Below are 20,212 nucleotides of genomic sequence, written 5' to 3' on the forward strand. Positions count from 1 at the left end.
CACTCATAACAAATACACTTAGCCAAGCAAAACAAATTCCCACATTGGCTGCATCCAAAAAGTGCATGCCTTTTTCTGCATCTTGAGTCAATCACTTCTCTGTCAAGAGGTGATGATGCCTCTCCAATCTTGAAGGCTCCACCAGTGGATCATAAGCTCTGGCAGGTCCTACCAAGTCTGAGTACAGGCCCAGTTATTGATTATGTGTTTGTAGTCTGAGGATGAAACTAGATAAGTTTGGAGAGGCTCATAATTAGGGCTGTTTCCAAGTAATTAATTTCCTTTTCTGGCCAAAGGAACTTAAGATGTCTCATCTAATGGTGTGTTGGTGGGAAGAATACCTTAGACTGAAGAAGTCATGGACGTTTGCCATCATGTAGGCATAATTTTTCAAAAAAAATAAAAGAAATTTCAATCTAAACAAAAATTTTCATATTTCCCTAGAAAAAAATCAGGTAATTACTTTTAAAAAAGTGAGTGAGTATAAAGAAACTGAAGGTATTAATTTTAAAACATCTTATCCAGCTGAAGCAGACATATTCTTCTGTTGCTGGAAAACGTCACTCTGTGTGTTCTGACAGATAAATCATCCTGCTGCTGTCTCTGCCATCCATTAACAGTGAATACCAAATAAATCTTTTCAACAGGGGACCCAACTGACAAATTGTATTAAGAAGGAATCAAGGGAGAAGAAAAATGAGGCTCTTTCACTTCCCTGAAATATATATATATATATATATATATATATATATATATATATACATATACACACACACACACACACACACACACACACATACATATATATGTATATATGTATATGTGTGTAAGTATACATTTATGTATATATGTGTATATATATACATATATAGAGAAAGAAGAGAAAGAGACTAGAGAGACGAGAGAGAGAGAAATGAGAGAGAGAAGAGAGAGAAGAGAAAGAGAGATGAGAGAGAGAAAAGGGAGAGAGAGATCGATGAATCTGGGTATAAAAATATGATGTAGAAAAGGTCACATAGCTGGTAAGGGGGCTAGAAAAATAAACCTTTATGGAAGCCTCTCTATAATATTTCTTTTCTTGTTCTTTTTCCTGCCTTCTTCTTACTTTTAAAAATGCACAGAATGAATTTTTTCAGACTATCATGACATTACAGAACATCAGAGGTAGAAAGGATCTCAGGGATCATTTAGTTCAGGAGTTCTTACTGTGCAGTCTGTGAACTTGTTTTTTAAAAATTATTTTGTTAATCATTTTTCAATAGTTCTTTCCCCTTATAGACCTAAGTATTTTATTTTGTGCATTAGAAAACCAACATAGGCTTCATCAGACTACCAAAAGAGTCTATGACACAAAACAAGGTTAAGAACGTTGTGTAATTACCTCATACAATGATGAAAAGGCTGAAGGTGAAGTGACTTGCTTAGAGCCATACTGTGAATTAGTAGTAGAGAGGGAATAGAGCAAATCATCCTTACTCTCAAGGAGCTTAAAGTCTCCTCGTAAGAATAAGGTATAGATAGGGACAATTCTGATGCAAAGCAGAATGTAGACCTTTGGCATTTAATCATGAGATAACATATTCAAACACTTTGCAAATCAAGGTGCTATATAATGGTAGCTGTTTTCATTAATAAGAATGTTTTATCCAATTGATTGACTACGAGGTTAAAGTTGATATTGAGAACAAGATAAAAATCTGTATTTGTACATAGATGAGATATATGTCTGGTGACACAAGTAAGAGAGTGAATGTGGGAGGAAAATGAGTTAATAAGATCAATTATAATGATTATCATCCTCACCTCTATTTTTAAAAAAGTTTTTTTTTGGTAGTTTTGGAACTCAAATCAAACATCTTTAGAAAAAGAATCTAGAAGGAAGTGGAAAATATTAATTTAAGCAATCCTTATCTTTGCAAAGCAGGCACATTAGTCTAGAATGCCAATTTGAAGGAAAATGTGTCTGTCGGTGTGATTTCTCTGGCAAATCATCACCTACCTGTTTCTGACATCTATTAGCAGCACCCCCCTCCCTTTCAAGCAAGCCTTTCAAAGACTGTCTTAAACTGACAAATTAAATTAAAAATGTAGCTTAGGTTAAAGAAAAATTAGGTTCTTTAATTTTTCAATGTGCTGTTATTTAAGACAATTTACTCTTTATAGTGTTTCAAGGAAGAATTTCCAATCTGTCTGGAACTGCAACATCTGATTGCTTGTTGGATTTTGCAACTACTTTTCCCCCCTCCCTGCCTCAAAGTACTCCAGGGGATATATTAATCTTAAAAATTAATTGAATTTTACTTAATTTTCTGACATTCTGAAAGGTCCCCAAACCAGCACTGAAAATCATTGACTTAGAAAGACAAGTGGGAAAAGTCAGTTCTGGAAATAGCTATTTTTATCACTAGAATACTTAGCTTTTTTAGTGTCTGCTACACTGTATTTAAGAGATAATTAAATATAGGACTATTTTAAAAAATCTTATGAATACACAAAACCCCCCCAAAACACCAAAACCAAAAACCAAAATAAAAAGAACAAACCAATCCAGACGTGAGATTAAGGCATTTGAAATGAAGTCTGTGTTGAGCTTTAATAACATAACTAATCTATAGCTTATTGGTTAAGGGACTTTATTGGAATTCTGGTACACGCAAATGATCAATTACACGAAATACATAGCATACTTAGTGCTATGGGAAATCTTCCATATGGCAACTGTAACTATTGATATTCTACACCAGCAGATCTTGATGTACATACAAAGTAAAAGAAATCTATGAGGGAGAAATTGGAAGTATAGTCAAAACAGCACACTGACTTTGGAATCATTGGACTTTGCTGCTGGCCTTGCTACATGTCATTGTTTGTGCTACTTGTACTTGGCTGTGCTACATATGTGATTCTGAGTAAATCACTTTCCGTGTCTAGTCCTCAGTTTCCTCATCTGTAATATGAACAAGTTGGAGTAGATGATCTTCACAGTACCTTCCAACTCTTGATCCCATGGTCCAAGAAGTGAAGGTTAATAAATGCATCAGGAAAGAACAAGTGGAAGTAAAACAAAAACAGAAACAAAAAACAACGAAAAACAAAACAAAAAACCCAAACCAAACCAAACCAAAAATTCTCATCCTCTCAGATTGTAAATCCCCAGAGGGCTGAGCTCCTAGCTTTTGTATGACACATCGGATATTGCAGTAGACAATCAATAATGATTATTTTAAAAAAATGCAGATGTGGAATTACATCTTGGGATCTTTTATATATTCTGCACTAAGTACATATGCTTCCCTTTCTACCATGTTCACATCTCTTTCACTTTTCCTTGTGGCTTATTTGGCTAAATTTTCTGACAATGTACTCCAAGTAAATGTCTGAATTCTTTGGTTATATTGGCATTTTGTTGTAATGAACTATGTGTAAAGATAGGCTAGGACTTGGAATACTTTTGCTATACTGAGATTTCCTTTTTGTAATATGGTATTTAGCCTATGTAAGAGTAACTTTGTGTGAGATTAAAGAATTGCTATTATTGTATTTTATATTATCTGCATTTACTTTGCCTGAGCAAAAGCTTTCAGAAGGTTCCATTTTGGGGTATATTACTTTCCTTTCACAGACTGTGTGGAGTTCTATTGAAGTCAGTAGTAGAGTATATTAAGAACCAAGGTACATATAATATCGATTTAGGAAATACATTAAAAAATTTCACCAGTTAGCTCAGTGGTTAATTTTCACAGGACATTAAGTAGATCTGATATCAAATTCTAGACTAATTTTATAGCTTAGTTTCCTATGCCTGTAGAAATTAATCATCATTTTCCTCAAAGCAAATTTATATGCAAATAAGTAATATGATTCTTTTAAAAATCATTATTTAACATCTTCACTTGCTTAAAATATTCAAAACCACCTGCGGTATTGTTACCAAATAGGACTCATTACAGGATTTGAAGCTTTAAAAGATAATGAACAAGGAAAAGAAGTTGGATCTAAAAACCTTGTCTGGAATATTTCCAAAGTACTTCTGAGCCCTTTTGACAGATTGTTTTAAAAGTGAAAAAATTCACTATGACCTTACTTGACCCCAAACTATTCACTGTGGGCTTGGCTATAAGATTTGTTTTTCTTGGATTCCATTCAAAGTAAGTGGAATGCCAAAGGACATATTATCAGGTAGTTTTATAGAAGATTTCATGACACAAATACCAAGGATCTGCTGGACTAGCAGTTTCTTGAGGACGAGGTCTCTGCCTTATGCCCCTGTGTCTTCCAGAACACCTTGATCATAGAAGGCCCCCAAAAGCATCTGCTGATTGACCCAGACACTCCAGAGTATTTTCTGACACAGGCTTGCCTATATATACTTGCCTGGATTAATCTTTCTTTCCCTGTCCTTGCAGTTTATTGGTAGCCATTTGAAAGATTCTTGTGAATTCAGATACTGGCAGGTCTGTGAGTAGCTTCCCCAGACCATCCCATTCTGATGATGAAAGAAACAACTGGTATGAGTTGTTGTTTCATGGGTTGTTTCAAGAAATAGCATATTCGTGATGGGGTTTAAAATTTTAATTGAATTAAAATGTAAATTTTTTAGCCCCTGATTTATTTTACCAACCCTTGCCCATATGCTGGCGTGGATTTCAATGAATATGTTGATATTCCCTCAAATATCCTAACCCTAATTGATTCTTTTGCATTGTCCACAACGAATGTTCAAAATGTCTTCTTCTCTTTTCAAGCCTCGTGTTATCCCTCCCTCTCTACAGTGGAATTCACTTCATACCTCACTGTGAAAATAGAAGCCATTTGCCACCATCTCTCTCTTCTCTCCTTCTCTGCGTCTCGGGCCCCCTTGTTACCATCTCTCAGTCCCTCCTCCTTTACTCCAGTATCTGGTGAAGAGGTGACAATCTCCTCACTGAGACACCTTTATTCATACTTGATGTCATCCACTGCCTTCTCATTTGGCAGACTGGCCTCTCAACTTTTCTCCTGTCTTTTTCTCTCTAATTTTCTATCCATTCCTTTCTATTGGCCCCTTCCTGCTGCATACAAACATGCCTGGATCTCCCCCATCTGTTAAACAAACACAACCTTCCTTTGACCCTACTATCCTTTCAAAATATTTTCCTATATCATGCCTCCATTTCACAGCCAGATTCTGAGAGCCAAAGAGTTTTCTCCTTTCACTTGCTTCTTAGTCCCTTACAATATGGTTTTTGACCTCCTCATTCAACTGAAACTGCTCTCTCCAATGTTATCAATGATTTCTTAATTGACACATCCAGTGGTCATTTCTTTAAGTCCATTTATCTTGGCCTATTTGCAACATTTAAAATTCATGTCCTATTATCTACTGTGGAGGCAACTAGGTGGCTCAATGGATTGAGCACTAGACCTGGAGTCAAGAAGACCTGAGTTCAAATCTGGTCTCAGACACGTACTAGCTATGTGACCCTGTGCAAGTCACTTAACCTCTGTTTGCCTTAATCTTGGAGAAGGAAATGGCAAACCACTTCAGTATCTTTGCCAAGAAAATCCTACAGATAGCATGGTCCACAGGGTCGTGAAGAGTTGGATATAACTGAATAACAATATTATTGTCAACTATGGGTCTACTTCAAGGTTCTGTCCTGAGCCCTCTTCTCTTTACTCTCTCTACACCTTCTTTCCTGGTACTTTTATCAGTTTCCATGGATTTAATTATCCCTAATTCTCTCTTGAATGCCTCTCCCGTATCTAACCGATTATTAGATGTTTCCCATTAGCTGTCCCATAGGCATCTCAAACTCGAGGTATCCAAAAACAGAGTTTTCTTTATTCCAAAACCTACTACTTTTTTTAAACATCCCTATTTCTGCTGATGATACCCACATAATTCCATTCACTCAGCTATACAATCTCAACTCTTCATTCTCCCTCACTTTCTGTAATATTAATTCATTTTTCAAAATTTAATGCCTATTTCCACAACATCTATTCCATCTTCCCCCCTGTCTTCACTCATAAGATGATAATGACTGTAGTCCATGCCGTCGTGTCCTCTCTCTTGGACTACCTCAATAGCTTGCTAGTTTTCCTGCCTCTCACCTCTCCTCCATCTAATCCATTCTCCACACAGCTGCCAAAATGTTTTTCCTAAAACCCAGGTCTGACCGTATTACTCTCTCGATCAAAAAGCTCTGCTGGTCCCCTATTGCCTTTAAAATAAAATACAAACTCTTCCATTTGGCATTTTAAGCCTTTTATACCCTGGCTTCAGACTAACTTTCTAGGTTAACTACATATTACTCTCTTTTAATGCACTCTACATTTCAGCCAAACTAGCCTCCTTGTTGCTCCACACACACAATTTTCCATTTCTCTTCTGTATTTTTTTGCACTGGCTGTTGTCTGTGTCTAGAATGACCTCCCTCTATACCCGCATCTCTTAGAATCCCTGCTGCTAAGAGCTCAGCTCAAGTGCCATATCCTTTACTAGGCCCTTCCTAATCCTCCTCGCTGTTACTCTCCACTTTCCCTACCCATTCCCCAAATTACTTCGTACTTGCTATATGTATATGTATGTGTATGTGTATGTGTACGTGTACATGTACATGTGTACATGTATACATGTATACACACACATATATACCTATATACTGGTATGGACATATATAACTGTGTATACATATACACACATCTTTTTCTTGATTAAATGTAAGCTATTTGAGGTCAGAGACAATTTCACTTTTATCTTTGTATCTCCAGTGCCCTGTACAGAGTAGGCTCTTGATAAATGCTTGCTGGCTGATTGAATTATTATCTACCAACTTTCTTTAGGGGTGTTTTGAACCTAGAAGTTAATGCTTACAATGGATAGTTGATGGACTTGTCAGGAAGGCCTGGGTTCAAATTTGCCTTCCGACACTTAATAGCTGTGTGGCCATGGAGTTACTCAGTGCCTCTGAGCCTTGGTTTCCTTATCTGTAAGATGAGGGCAAGAACATCTGTAGTGCCTGTCGTGAAGGGCTGTTGTGAGGACCAAATTAGACAATAGATACAAAGAACTTGGCAAACTAAAAACTACAAAGATATGTTGTTGTTATTGTTGTTATTGCTATTATTAATGCTTTTAAGGATTTCCCCTTAGCATCTCTGCCCAAGGGTATGGTAAAATGACCTTGTTCAATTACTGAGAGAGGGATTGAAGATGGTAGTGATTGAGAATGTCATTATTGTTACTGCTATTATGGCATCAACTTAGTCTTCAGGGCCCACCCTGTGTGGTTCAAGTAGAACTCTTGATCTTAAGGTACAAAAATAACTGGATCCTTAACTGAGGAGGAAAGAAAAAAGGAAGGAAGAAAGTGAGGGAGGGAAGAAAAGAGGGAGAAAAAGGAGAGAGGAAGGGAAGGAGTTAGGGAGGGAGGGAAGGAAGAGAGGAGGGAGGGAGGGAAGGAAGAGAAGAGGGAGGGAAAGAAGGAAGGAAGGAAAGAAAAAAGGAAGGAAAGAGGGAGGGAAGGGAAGAAGGAAAAAAGGAAAAAAGGAAGGAAGGATTTGTTAAGTGCCTTCTATGTGCCAGTTACTATGCTAAGTGTTTTGCAAATATTGTCTCATTTGATCCTCACAGCAACCCTGGCAGATAGGTGCTATTATATCCCCATTTTGCAGGTGAGGAAACTGAAGTAGACAGAGATTAAGTGACTTGCCTAGTGTCACACAGTAGTAAGTGGCTGAGGCTGGATTTGAATCCAACTTTCTATGCACTGTATTACCTAGCCGCCTAGATGCCAGAGGAAAAGTACCTAGTATTTATTTAACTCAACAAATATACATCAAACCCTTACTATGTCTAGAGCTCTGTGCTCTCTTGGCCCTCAATTATTTTTGTCACTTCAGGTCATCCACAAGTGAGGAAATAGGGGCCATCTCAGAGGTGGAGAGCCAAGTTAGCCAGTCACAAAAATCCACAGGTTAAAGTCATGAATCCAGGGCCCGTATGATTTAAGTGCAAGACATAATTTTTTTCCATAAAGAGTGGAAGTTATCAAAAGCTCCAGCTCAGAAAATATGTTGCAGGGGACCAGTTAGAACAGAGATAGAATGACAGGCTCAGAATATGGAGAGTGCCAGTGGGGGAAGGGAGGTGTTAAGGCCTGTAACCATAAGGGGAGGTCATTTGGAGGCCTGGATTAGGAGGAGGCCAATTTTACTAGGCAGGCTAGGCTTTACCAGGTCTTGGCCAGTGGGTTGAGGGTAAAGTATTCCAAGCTGACAAAGCCAGGAGCATTTATGAGAAAAAGACTCTGCCTCAGCCATAGATCTCTATAAGCCATGTTGAGGGCAGAAACAGTAGCTTTGGGGAGGTTAGGAGTAGCAGGCCAGAGCTGGCCAAATCCACAGAAATGAACCTATATAGATTTAAGCAGGAAGGAGATAAGGAGAGTGGACCAAATGTTTCAAAGCTGGTGTTGAAGATCGGGATCAAATGATAAGAATGCTAGGATCTGTGAGGCATTTTATGTGCTGATGTACTATCCCTTCCCCACCCAATGTTCCCTTGAATCACCTTCCAATATCTGAGGGGTTGTTATTCTATCAGTGCTAAGCAAAGGAAGAGGTAGGAATGAAAGAAATGATCTAATCCTTACCCCCTATAGAACCCCGCAACAAAGGATTTGGGGGAGGTAGGAGCAGTGCAGCTTTGAAAAGGAACAGGTTCACCAGGGAGGGATGACTCAGGCTTGCTGATAGCAAAAAATAGGGAGGCAAGAGGCCTTGTCACTCTGCAGTCCCACACCTGGGTTGCCTTAATTCTTTTCTTCCCATGACACTTACAGATGCTTCTGTTTTTAGTAACTAACTTGGAAGATTGAAGACTCTTGCTCCTAATGTAGTGCTAATGTTTTTTGGGGTTTTTTTTGCACTTAATAGTATTTTTTCCCCAATTACATGTAAAGACAGTCTTTTGTAAGATTTTGAGTTCCAAATTTTTCTCTCTCTCTTCCTTCCCTCCCCCTTCCCCCAACACAGGAAGCGATCTGATATAGTCCTAATCTTAAATATACCACCCAATAACACGGAATGGTCATTTCCTCCCTTTACCTGGTCATCTGATACAGAAAGGCGAGATTGGGACTGCACCTGTGATTTTTGCCAATATAACAAGCTACCTGAATAAGGAATCCTCCTCTACCAATCTAGCACAACATCTCTCTACAACCTAACAGTCTTTGAGAGCTGCCTAGAGCACTGAGAAATTATATGTGACTTGCCCAGGGTCACTCAGTCAGTATGTATCAGAGATGGAACTTGAGCACAGGTCTTCCTGACTCTGAGGCCAGCTTTCTTTCTACTATATTACACTACCTAGGAGGTCCTCAGCATGTTAGCTGCATAAAAATGGAGCCCAAAGCTTTCCTTCTCTCAGGTTCCAAAGATTGAACCAAAGAACATGCCATCAGGGAATAGTCACTTGCTAATGGTTCAAATAGATGATTTTATTAAGCACAGTTGACAAAGCTGGGAAAATATTTGAGAAAAGATCCTGCTTAAGCTCCAGATCTCCATAATATATTGCTAGCTATGTGCCAGAGACCTGACCTTGGAATCAGGAAGACCCGGCGCACGTCAGTTGTATGATCCTCAGAATGTCCCTTAACTTCTCGCCGCCTTAGAAAACTCTCTAAGGCTATAAGTTACAGCAAAGGAGAGGATTTGCATGGATGTAGAGGATTTCTTCAGTAGGAGTTCTCTATACTAATGAAATAATTTTGTTTTGTTCTGTTATCTCTGACTCTTCTTGAACCTTTTCAGGGTTTTCTTGGCAAAGACGCTGGAGTGGTTTGCCATTTCCTTCTCCAGCTCATTTTATGGATGAGGAAACCAAGGCAAACAGGATTAAGTAAATTGCTCAGGATCACATACCTAAGAAGTGTCTGAGGCCAGATTTGAACTCAGGAAGGTGTCTTCCTGACTCTAGGCCTAGTACTCCATCTACTACATCACCTAGCTGCTGCAATGAAATCATAGCTCTAGTCTAAAACTAAATCAATCATTCAAACATATTAAATGCCTATGGTGTCCCAGGCACTATGCTAGGCCCTGGGGTTACAAGTACAAAGAATGGAACCATCCCTACTGAGAGTAAGCTCATGCTCTATCAGAAACACAGGCACACCGTCAGTCAATCAATCAAAAAGCATAAATTAAGCTTTTACTATATTTCAGATGAGGATAGCTAGGTGGCACAGTGGATACAGTGCTAGGCCTGGAGTTAGGATAGACCAGAGTTCAAATCTAGCCTTAGATACGTACTAGTTGTGTGACCCCAGGCAAGTCACTTAACCTTGTTTGCCTCAGTTTACTCATTTGTAAAATGAGCTGGAGAAGAAAATGGCAAACCACTCCAGGATCTTTGCCAAGAAAACCAAACGGGGTGATGAAGAGTTGGGCATAACTGAAAAGACTAAACAACAAAGACATATTCCAGGCACTGTGCTAAGGGCACACACAAACCTATACAGATACATATGCGTGATTGTTGTGACGGAAGTATTTTGTAAACTGAGAGTGACATAGAATTGGGCATGATTATAGATCGAGCATCACTGCTCTAGAGTTGGGAGGGTTTTTAGAGGCCCTCTATACCAAGCCTCTCGTCTTATTAACCCTAGTTTCTAACCCTACCTTCTCTGACTCCAAATCCAGGTTCTTTCCACTTCTCTGTACTGTCTTTATTGAAACTTCTAGATTGATAGGAAACCAAAGATACTTCAATGTCCTATTTGGTCACAACTTGGGAATTTTCTCTTTTATCTGTGATCCTATAGTCTTACAATGACAGCAGAATATGGAGAAGCAAATCTTCCACTGCACTGACCAAACTCACCTTTGAGAATATGTGAATAGCTTTATACGTTGAGGGTAGTGTGATGGAAAGAGTGTAAGATTTGGTCTTAAAAGACCCGCACGCAAATCCTAGTTCTTACCATATGCATGACCTAAGACAAGTCATGTAACCTCCATAATAGCTAACTCTTATGCAGTGATTTAAGATTTGCAAAGTGCATTTATAAATATTTATTTATTTTATCCTCACATTAACTTTCTGTGGGAGGCAGGTGCTATTATTATTCTCATTTTACAAATGAGGAAGCTGAAGCAGATAGAGAAGTTAAGTGACTTGCTCAGGGTTACACAGCTAGTAAGTATCTGAGTCGGGATTTGAACTCAGGTCTTTCTGGCATTAGATCAAGCACTAGCTGTCTCCATGAGTTTCAGTTTCCCCATCTGTAAAATGGAGGCAATAATACTTTTACTACCTATACAGAATTGTTGCAAGGAAGACAAGAAACCTTTTCCAATTCCTTTTAAATTTAGTACCTTCCATCTGTTGATTATTGCCTTTTTATGTTGTACATAATTTATCCGTTCATAGTTGTTTGCATGCTGTCTCTTTGACTAGACTGTGTGTTCCTTGAGGGCAGGGATTGTCTTTTGCCTTTCTTTGTTTTCCCCTGGTAGGTGCTTCATAAATGTTTATTGACTGTTGAATGAAAAAGAAAAACTTTGGATGAATGGGAGCTGTTATTTATCCACTTTCAATTCTCAGGCTTAAATAGTAAGGGGGGCAAATGCAAGATTTTGGTGCTTTCAAATTACACATGTGCATGTACATGTACAAAGGCACAAACACAAGTCCTTCTGTTCCATTTTGTCTGCTAAGTTGGGTTAGTTGCCATTTGAGAGCTACACGTGTACATACCATCATTCTTCTGTTGAACAATGAGAGCCGACTCTGTAGCAGGCAGCCCATTTTGAACACATCCAGATTCAGGAGCAATCTGAAAGAGCAAATACTCTAATGTGCATCAGCCTCCTTAGGAAAAGGAATCTGCTTTTAGATTAGAACATGTGGTAATCAATGCCACCAATGAACTTTCTCCACAGCTAAACTTAATTTAAATTATGGTTTTCCAGAAACTTTTTGCTATGCCCTAGGCAAGTAAACCACAGCAGACTACTGTGACTTAGGAACTTAATAGAAGAATGTTACATGCAAGCTGTTACGGGAACTAGTTACTTATTAACTGTGTGATTTGGGGCAGGTCGCACATTCTCTGGGTCTCATTTTACTCAGCTGTAAAATGAAAGCTTTGAACTTGATAATATTTAAAGTTCCTTCCAGTTCAAAGTTTTCTGATCCCAGTTTTAGTGGTAAGGGAATAACCAAGCAATTAGGACTAGAGGAATGAAACTGTAAAGTAGGTGAGGAATGTCCCTTGTGTCTCTGATCTTCTTTTTCTGTGGAGTTAGTCCACTCTCCTCAATATTAGGATCCCAGGCTAACTTGGCAGAAAATGGTCTTTTGTTGTCTAAATTTATTTTTCTATTTATGAAAGCCATAATTTGTTTCATTTGAAAATATGTACTTGAAATGATGATTGAAGTTTTAAAGAATCGTAAAGTGCCAGGGCTGGAAGGAGCTTTGGAAATCGGCTAGTAAAATCTGTTCATTTTACAGATGAGGAAAGTGATTTGCCCAGTGAGAGGAAAGGATTTGCCCAAGATTACACAACAGTATGAATGAATGATCAAAAAGCAGTTTTTGATAAAGGGGCCGGGGAGACCAGATGGGTAATTCATAGTAAGGTATAAATGGCAATAGTTTATAGTTACCCCTTCTAAGGATATCTACATTTTAATGGAGGTAAAGCTTTATGCTAAACAGAGGAATTTCATTTGTGATGATTTCATTTGGGTATTTCAGCTTGGGGCCTTCTGGAGATTTTATCCTATCAGTAAAAACAACATTGCAAGTCACAGGAACAGAAATGTTTCCAGGCTACCTGTGAAGAGTCCGCTGCTGATTCGTTCATTTTCTCTTCATTTTTTTGTGGAACACTCAATTCATTTCCCATAGTGGCTGTGTGAGGAAAAAAACACCAAGCAGAAGTCTTATTTATTTCTTCCTAAAAACACAATCCCTCAGAAATCTTGCACATTAAATTCAACTAACAAGTCACTGTTGCTCACAGAGTTGGAAGGGACTTGAGAACATACACTTTACAGCGTGTCAGATCTCGGTGGAACCTTAGAACACAGAACACAAAATGTCAGAGCTGGAAGAGTCCTTATAACATATGATGTCAGAACTGGAAAAAACCTTAGAAATCACAAAATCATAAATTAAGGGCTAGAATAAGACCACTGAGCAGAGGGGTGCTGGTAAATGATTAACAACCGGCTCTCTGAGAAAATTGTAGACATGATGCACCTTTATCTTTAACCTGCATTGTTAACATTTTCTCCATACCTTTCTTATGTTTAAACAATCAACCAAACAATAAATCAAATCCTGATTTGTAACATTTTCTGATTTCTAATGTGTAAATGATCATGCTGAAAATTTTGTAATTTGTTCAGTCCATTGGCACATACCTTGAACACAATCTTCCCTGCTGTTCTTTCCAATCTCATTTTACAGAAAAGAAAACTAAGGACCAGAGGTGGAAAGTGACTAGCTAGCTAAGGTTGAATGAGTAGTACATAGGTATAGAGCTAAGATATGAACCCAAATCTCTTTTTTCGCCTCTTTTTTCCCCCTAACATCTTCACTGTTATCTGATCAATAGAATCCTCAGGGAATGAACACTCAATTATATTCAATTTTTGGATGAATATGTTTAGTAGAATTTGAGGAAGTCAGCTGTAATCCTTAATTGTACCCCTTCTCTGGGAAAAAAATTGCCACCATAATAATACTTTATTCAAGAGCAGAGCCAAAAGTATAACTTTAAGGAAACTCTAGAGTGGGGTAGTTGGGAGGAGAAAAGATTAATACATTTGCTACCTGAAGCAAATTTTCCTGTTTAGGTGCATATGGCCACACTGGGCTATAATGACCAAGTTCTAGAATCTCCTATTGCTGGGCAGGTTTGACAAGAGGTTTTCTGCTCAGGTGGTATTAGCAGAGTTGAAAACAGAACTTTTGATTTATTGTGAAAACAGCTAACGAGTCTCTAAGGACTTTTTATCCTTGCTGCATGATTCTGTTCCCTAGCAACAAAAGTAGCGTGCAGTCTGAATTTAGGAAAGAAAAAAAATTCCAACCTTATTGCCAAATCGCAGTGGGAAATTCGGTATGTAATTGAATTTGGAGAATTGATAGTTATTTTCTACAAGTACCATGTAATAAAGCTAATGAGATCAAAGGATTTAGAACTAGAAGGGGCCTTAGATATCTTTTGGTACAATCCCTTATTTTATAGATGGAGAAACTGAGGCCCAGAGAGGGGAAGGAACCTGTTCAAAGTTGCTCCAGATATCCTAGTATCATAGATTTAGAGCCAGAAAGGGCTTTGGGGATCATCTGGTCTAATCCCCGCATTTTACAGATGAGAAAACTGAGGTCTGGAGAGGCAGAATTTCCTGGTGGTAAGTAACGAGGCTGAGATTTGGAAGGTAGCACTGTGTCTCCAAGGTGAACATTTCATTTCATGAGGTTGTTTATGATACTCCCAGAAAATACTCTGTGTTTCCCTTCACATACCGTGCTTTTGGTGTATCACACAATCACTACTCACTCTTAAATACCATTCTTGTATTCAAAAAGCAAGTTAAACTACATTATTTCATCATTGCTCATTAAAAGGAAAGCCATCTATGTTAAAGGCACACAACATACATATCTGTTTTTTAATCTTTTTAATTGCTAGCACTCATATTGCACTTTACGGCTTACAAAGTGATCTACCAATATCATCTCATTTTATCGTCACAATAATCCTGGGAGGTACTTGCTATTATTATCTCCATTTTACAGATAAGGTAACTGAAACAGACAGAGCAATTTGTACTTTGGCCACAACAGTGTAAGAGCTAACATTTACGTAGTGCTTCCTATGTCTCAGTCATTGTGATAATCACTTTATAATTATCATCTTGTTTGATCCTCACAACGACCTCGGGAGATAGGTGCTCTTATTAGCCCCATTTTACAGAAGAGGAAACTGAGGCAGATAGACATTAAAGTGACTTGCTCAAGGTCACATTGTCTAAAGTGGTATTTGAACACGTCTTCCTGATTGCAGACCCAGTCTATTCCCTTTGCCACCTACCTTTTGGTATAAAGGTATTGGGAAGATGGGATTTTATGTGTTTAGAATCAAAACCTCTAGGTTCAAATTCTAAATACATTTGCTACTTAACTACTAGATCTATGGCAAACCATGTAACCACTATAGGCCTGAGTCTTTACCTGTAAAGGGAGATTTTGGTGCTACCTTCAGCTTTAAATCCTATAATCCTATATAACATTTCATTTTCTTTATGAATCTGGAAGAGCTAACAATATCTCAATAAGTAAAGCTCATTTTTCTAAAAAAAAAAGTTGCATTGATAGAATTAAATGCCTTTCCATCAGTCATTTCTGTATGTAATCAACACACCATTCCCTGCCCTTTGCTCCTACCACCTGAAAGCCCAGCCCCAATTGAATTCTTCTTCGTAACGAAGCAAAAACAACGGGTGCTGTGACCATGTCTTAAGTTAATGTGATTCTCTGCCCTGCTGGTCCCCTGCTTCTCCATAGAGAGGAAGCAGGGTTGTTTCATTATCTGTTCTCTAGAACCATTATAGTCTTTCTTTGTTTTACTCACTTTGCCTTCCATTTCATGATCTTTTTATTTACATCATTTCAGTCATTGGGTAAATTGTTCTAGTTCTGTTAATTTCTCTTTGTTCTCTCTTTTTTCTTTCTTAAGCCATGATATCTATTTTTTTTGTTATATCATGATATTTCATTGTATTAATACATCACAGCTTGTTCAGTTGTATTCCAAGCCCCAGCTAATGGTGGCCCACTCTGTTTTAAATTAACTAATGAAGCAATCAACAAACATTATTACATTTGCTATGTACCAGGAACTGTGATTCTAAGAACTGAGGATAAAAAGAAAGGCACAAACAGTTCCTGCCTTCAGGGGGCTCCCATTCTAATTGGGGAAGCAACATGTAAATAATTAGCATCTTTCTTTCTTCTTCTTTTGGGCGTATGCTTAATAATGAGATCACAGGGTGAAAGAGCATACATATATTTATCACTTTTGTCTCGTGATTCCAAGTGGTTTTTCCAAATGATTGAACCAATTCACTGTTTCACCAGCAGAGTATGAGTGTGCTTATCTTCCCATAGCCTTCCTATCATTGAGAGCTTCTGTGTTTGTTGTCGCCTTTGCCCATTCATGAAGTATGACATAAAACCTCAGAGTTCTTTTAATTTGCATTTTTCTTATTATGAGTAATTTAGAACATGCCCTCATATGGTTGTTGAAATTCTCCTTTTGAAAACCATTTATCTCACATTATTAGACCCCTTATCTATTAGGGGATATGATTCACATTTCTATGCCATCTTACAGATTACAAAGAGCTTTCCTCACAGCATTTTTTTGAGGTAGGTTGCAAAAGTATTATTAATTATTTTGCTGTATTATTCTCATTTTACAGATGAAAAAAAACCGAGGCTCAGTGAAATGACAGGCTAATTGTAACAATTTAGAGCAGGAAGTGATCCTATAGTGTAAGTCGAATTGTACAAGTGAAATGACCTTATCTGAATCAACTCAGTGCATCAGTTTCCCCATCTATAAATTGAAGATATCTGACTAAATAATCTCTAAGAATCCTTCTGGCTTTAATTCCAGGTCTTCTGACTCCAAGTCCAAAATTCAATTCACTCTGCCATCTCATCTAATCCATGTTTATAGAGTCTCCCAGAATCTGAGGACTACATTTAAAGAAAATGTTGGAGGATATACTCTGCCCACTTACTGAGGATGGGAGAGGTTTGAAATCTGTTAAATATGGCTGCAACTTTTCCATTGCACAACTGTTAGATAGTTAGATAGTTGTGTTTTCTCTTCAAGCTTATCTAATGCTCTAGCAATTTGGGTATTATGTATCACAAATGGTTTCTGCACAACCGAGAGGGAAAGTGTGGTTCTGGGGGGGAAAAACTAAGCCACAAGTCTTACGCAATTGCAAGCTGGGCCCAAATGATATTGCTTTGAGTTAACAGTTGTGGTTCACATGTTGTGAAATGGTTTTCCTCTCTTTTATGGAAAGGAAAGAACTGTTGTAGATTTATGTTGAAGGAAAAGTAAAAGGTCACTGCCACCTATAGACAAATTTTAGTATTAGCAGAAATGATTCCATTAGATCTGACATGGCTGTGGGAATGTGGCTGGGGAGCTGGGCTCTGCAGGAACAAGGGAAGGGTTGTCAGATTTCTAGTCGCAGCCTGGTCTTTAAGACCTTTGTGGAAAAGTAGATAGGAAGATGGGACCGAACACCCAAGGCCCAGGTGTACAGGGGACAGTAAGTATTTTATGACTTTTCAGTGATCGGAGTTTCTTTCAAGGGTCAAAACTGACAAGTTTTATTACTTATCTTGACACTGAAAGCTCGGCCTCAGGGGGAGCAGAGATGCCAGCAGGATCCTCTGTCAGAAGAGAAGGAGTTATATCTCCAGATCACAGGCCACACTCCTCTGGATTCTAACATAGCTTGGATGGAATCATGAAAGCATCTCAAGGAACTCCAGTCTCATTTTAAAGTCTCATCATAATGATACCTGAAGAAGCACAGTGGCATAGTAGATAGGAAATTGGCCTCGAAGTCAGAAAGACCTGGGTTCAAATGCGGCCTCTGATATCTCCTGTCCATATGACACTGCCTTAAAAGTCTAATCCAGCGATTTCCTATACCTCCTGTCTTAAAAGCCTCATCTAGTGATTTCTGTCGATAGAATGCTGGGCTTGGAGTCAGGAAGACCTGGGTTCAAATCTCATCTCAGACACTTACTAGCTGTGTCACCGTGGGCAAGTCACTTAAACCTCTGTCTTCTTCAGTTTCTCCAACTCCAAAATGGGGATAATAATAGCACCTACCTTCCAAGGTTGTTGTGAGGCTCAAATGAGATAATTGTAAAACGCTTAATCTTCAAAGTGCCTGGCACATAGTAAATGCTATATAAACGTTAGCTATTTATTATTATTATTACTAATCTCAAACAAATTACTTAACTTCACAATGATTCTCTAATTTGTAGACCAGATACCAAACTACTTTGGTAAAAGAAGTTTCCTACACCAACGAAATCACAGGTAGATTCTGACGGCCAGACACCCTCCAAAAATGAGAGGAAGCTCCTGTAGCGGACAGCAAAGTTCTTGGAGGTCAGGGACTATCTTATCTTTTTGATTTTGTACTCCCAGCACTTAGCACAGTGCTTTGGCATTCTAGTGCTTTATAGATGTTTGACGGATTGAATTGAAATGCACATCTAAGTTCTCTCTTCCCTTAAAAGTTGTAGCTGTTCAGTCATTTCAGTCATGTCTGACTCTCTGTCACCCCATTTGGGGTTTTCTTGGCAAGGATAACAGAGTGTTTTGCCATTTCCTTCTCCAGCTTATTTTACACATGAGGAAACTGGGGCAAACATGGTTAAGTGACTTGCCTAGGGTCACGCAGCTAGGAAGTGTCGGAAGCCAGATTTGAATTAGGGAAGATGAGTCTTTTTTTTTTTTTTGGCTTTTTTGGTGAGGCAGTCAGGGTTAAGTGACTTGCCCAACAGCTAGTAAGTGTCAAGTGTCTGAGGCCAGATTTGAATTCAGGTCCTCCTGACTCCAAGGCTGGAGCTCTATCCACTGTACCACCTAGCTGCCCCCAGATGAGTCTTTCTAACTCCAGGCCTGACACTCTATCTGCTTCACCATTTAGCTGCCCCCTTAAAAGTAGGTGGTGTCTATGTCATGATCCCTATTTTATAGAGGAAACTGAATTGAGAGAAATGACTTGTCCAAGGTCACAAAGTTAGGAGGTTGTGGAAGTGGAAGAAGGACCTAGGTCTTCTAAATCCTGCAATCCCTATGACTCTGGGTCAGTGGTCTTTCCAACATAACCACATTGCCTTAAAGGCCCCAGGATTGTGATTTCACAGCTAAATAACAATGGCATGACCAGTGTCTTCTTAAATGTTTTCATCCAGATGTCCCGTGAAGAGGGTCTAAAAACTTTGTACAGGGGTTTTATGCCAACAATCCTTGGAGTCATTCCTTATGCTGGGCTGAGCTTCTTCACCTATGAAACACTAAAGAAACTTCACCGTGAACACAGTGGACGATCGTAGCCATATCCCTTTGAGCGAATGATTTTTGGTGCATGCGCTGGTCTCATTGGCCAGTCAGCCTCCTACCCGCTAGATGTTGTATGGCAACGGATGCAGACAGCAGGAGTAAAGGGTCAGACTTATGATAGCATCATCTGCAACTTGCAAGACATTGTCAGGGAAGGTTTATACAAGGGACTGAGCATGAACTGGCTTAAAGGCTCCATTTATGGAGCACAGATTTTTTTTTTTTAAATCAAAGGGGGAACATGGAGATTGATGAAGGTAGCTGGTAGTAATTTTTCTTTAGCTAGGTATCATGGTACATAGAGCACTAGAACTAGAATTAGGAAAACCTGAGTTCAAATTCAGACATTCACTAGCTGTGTGACACTGGGCAAGTCACTTAACCACTGTCTGCCTCAGTTTCTTCATCTGTAAAATGGAGTAATAAGAGCACCTGCCTCCCAGGGTTGTTATGATGATAAAATAAGATAATATTTATAAAGCACTTCACAAACTTAAAGTACTGTATAAATGCTACTGCTGCTGCTGCTGCTGCTGCTACTACTACTACTACTTAATTTATCATCACCATCATTACTTTACTTTTATTTTGGGAATTATTGAATCCACAGAAATGGTGATTTGCTGTTGCTCAAGAGAAGGAATGGGAATAACCTGTTTGGAGAGGTGGGGATGATGCTGAATGTTCATGTACATGGAATATACCATCAACATCTTGGGAAGTTATTTCTGGTGCTCTTAAATTGCTAAAGAGATCTGGGAATACTAATGAATGGGTTCCTTGGTTCTAGACCTCTAGTGCTACATTGCCCCACCATATGCCTTTGATCTTGTTGTTGTTGTATTTTATCATCTCTCTCTGTCTCTCTCTCTCATATCTTGGCTATTACTATTTAAAGTTGTGACTGCCTTTTGTAGTGAGTCAACATAGCCAGGAAGGCATGGTTGGACTAGAGTCTGGCCTCTGACAAATACTGGCTGTGTGACTCGGGGGTTTCACATAATCACTCAGTGCCCCCTGGA

At 38.7% G+C, this 20,212-nt stretch overlaps 1 protein-coding gene across 8 annotated transcripts in view; it reads right to left on the reverse strand.

The window, feature by feature from the left end:
- BCAS1 (brain enriched myelin associated protein 1) overlaps positions 1 to 20,212 on the reverse strand; it is a 154,597-nt gene that overhangs the window by 123,533 nt on the left and 10,852 nt on the right. For all 8 annotated transcript variants that reach the window (XM_020984252.2, XM_020984249.2, XM_020984247.2 and 5 more), the window contains 2 exons: positions 12,840 to 12,916; positions 11,756 to 11,834 (listed from right to left, as the gene is read on the reverse strand). In XM_020984252.2, coding sequence (XP_020839911.1) covers positions 11,756 to 11,834; positions 12,840 to 12,911 — 151 coding nt within the window. In that variant the 5' untranslated portion in view covers positions 12,912 to 12,916. The remainder of the gene's footprint in view (positions 1 to 11,755; positions 11,835 to 12,839; positions 12,917 to 20,212) is intronic.

This window comes from Phascolarctos cinereus, unplaced genomic scaffold, assembly GCF_003287225.1.
Source record: "Phascolarctos cinereus isolate Bilbo 61053 unplaced genomic scaffold, phaCin_HiC Scaffold_2;HRSCAF=192, whole genome shotgun sequence".
Taxonomy (NCBI): Eukaryota; Metazoa; Chordata; class Mammalia; order Diprotodontia; family Phascolarctidae; genus Phascolarctos; species Phascolarctos cinereus.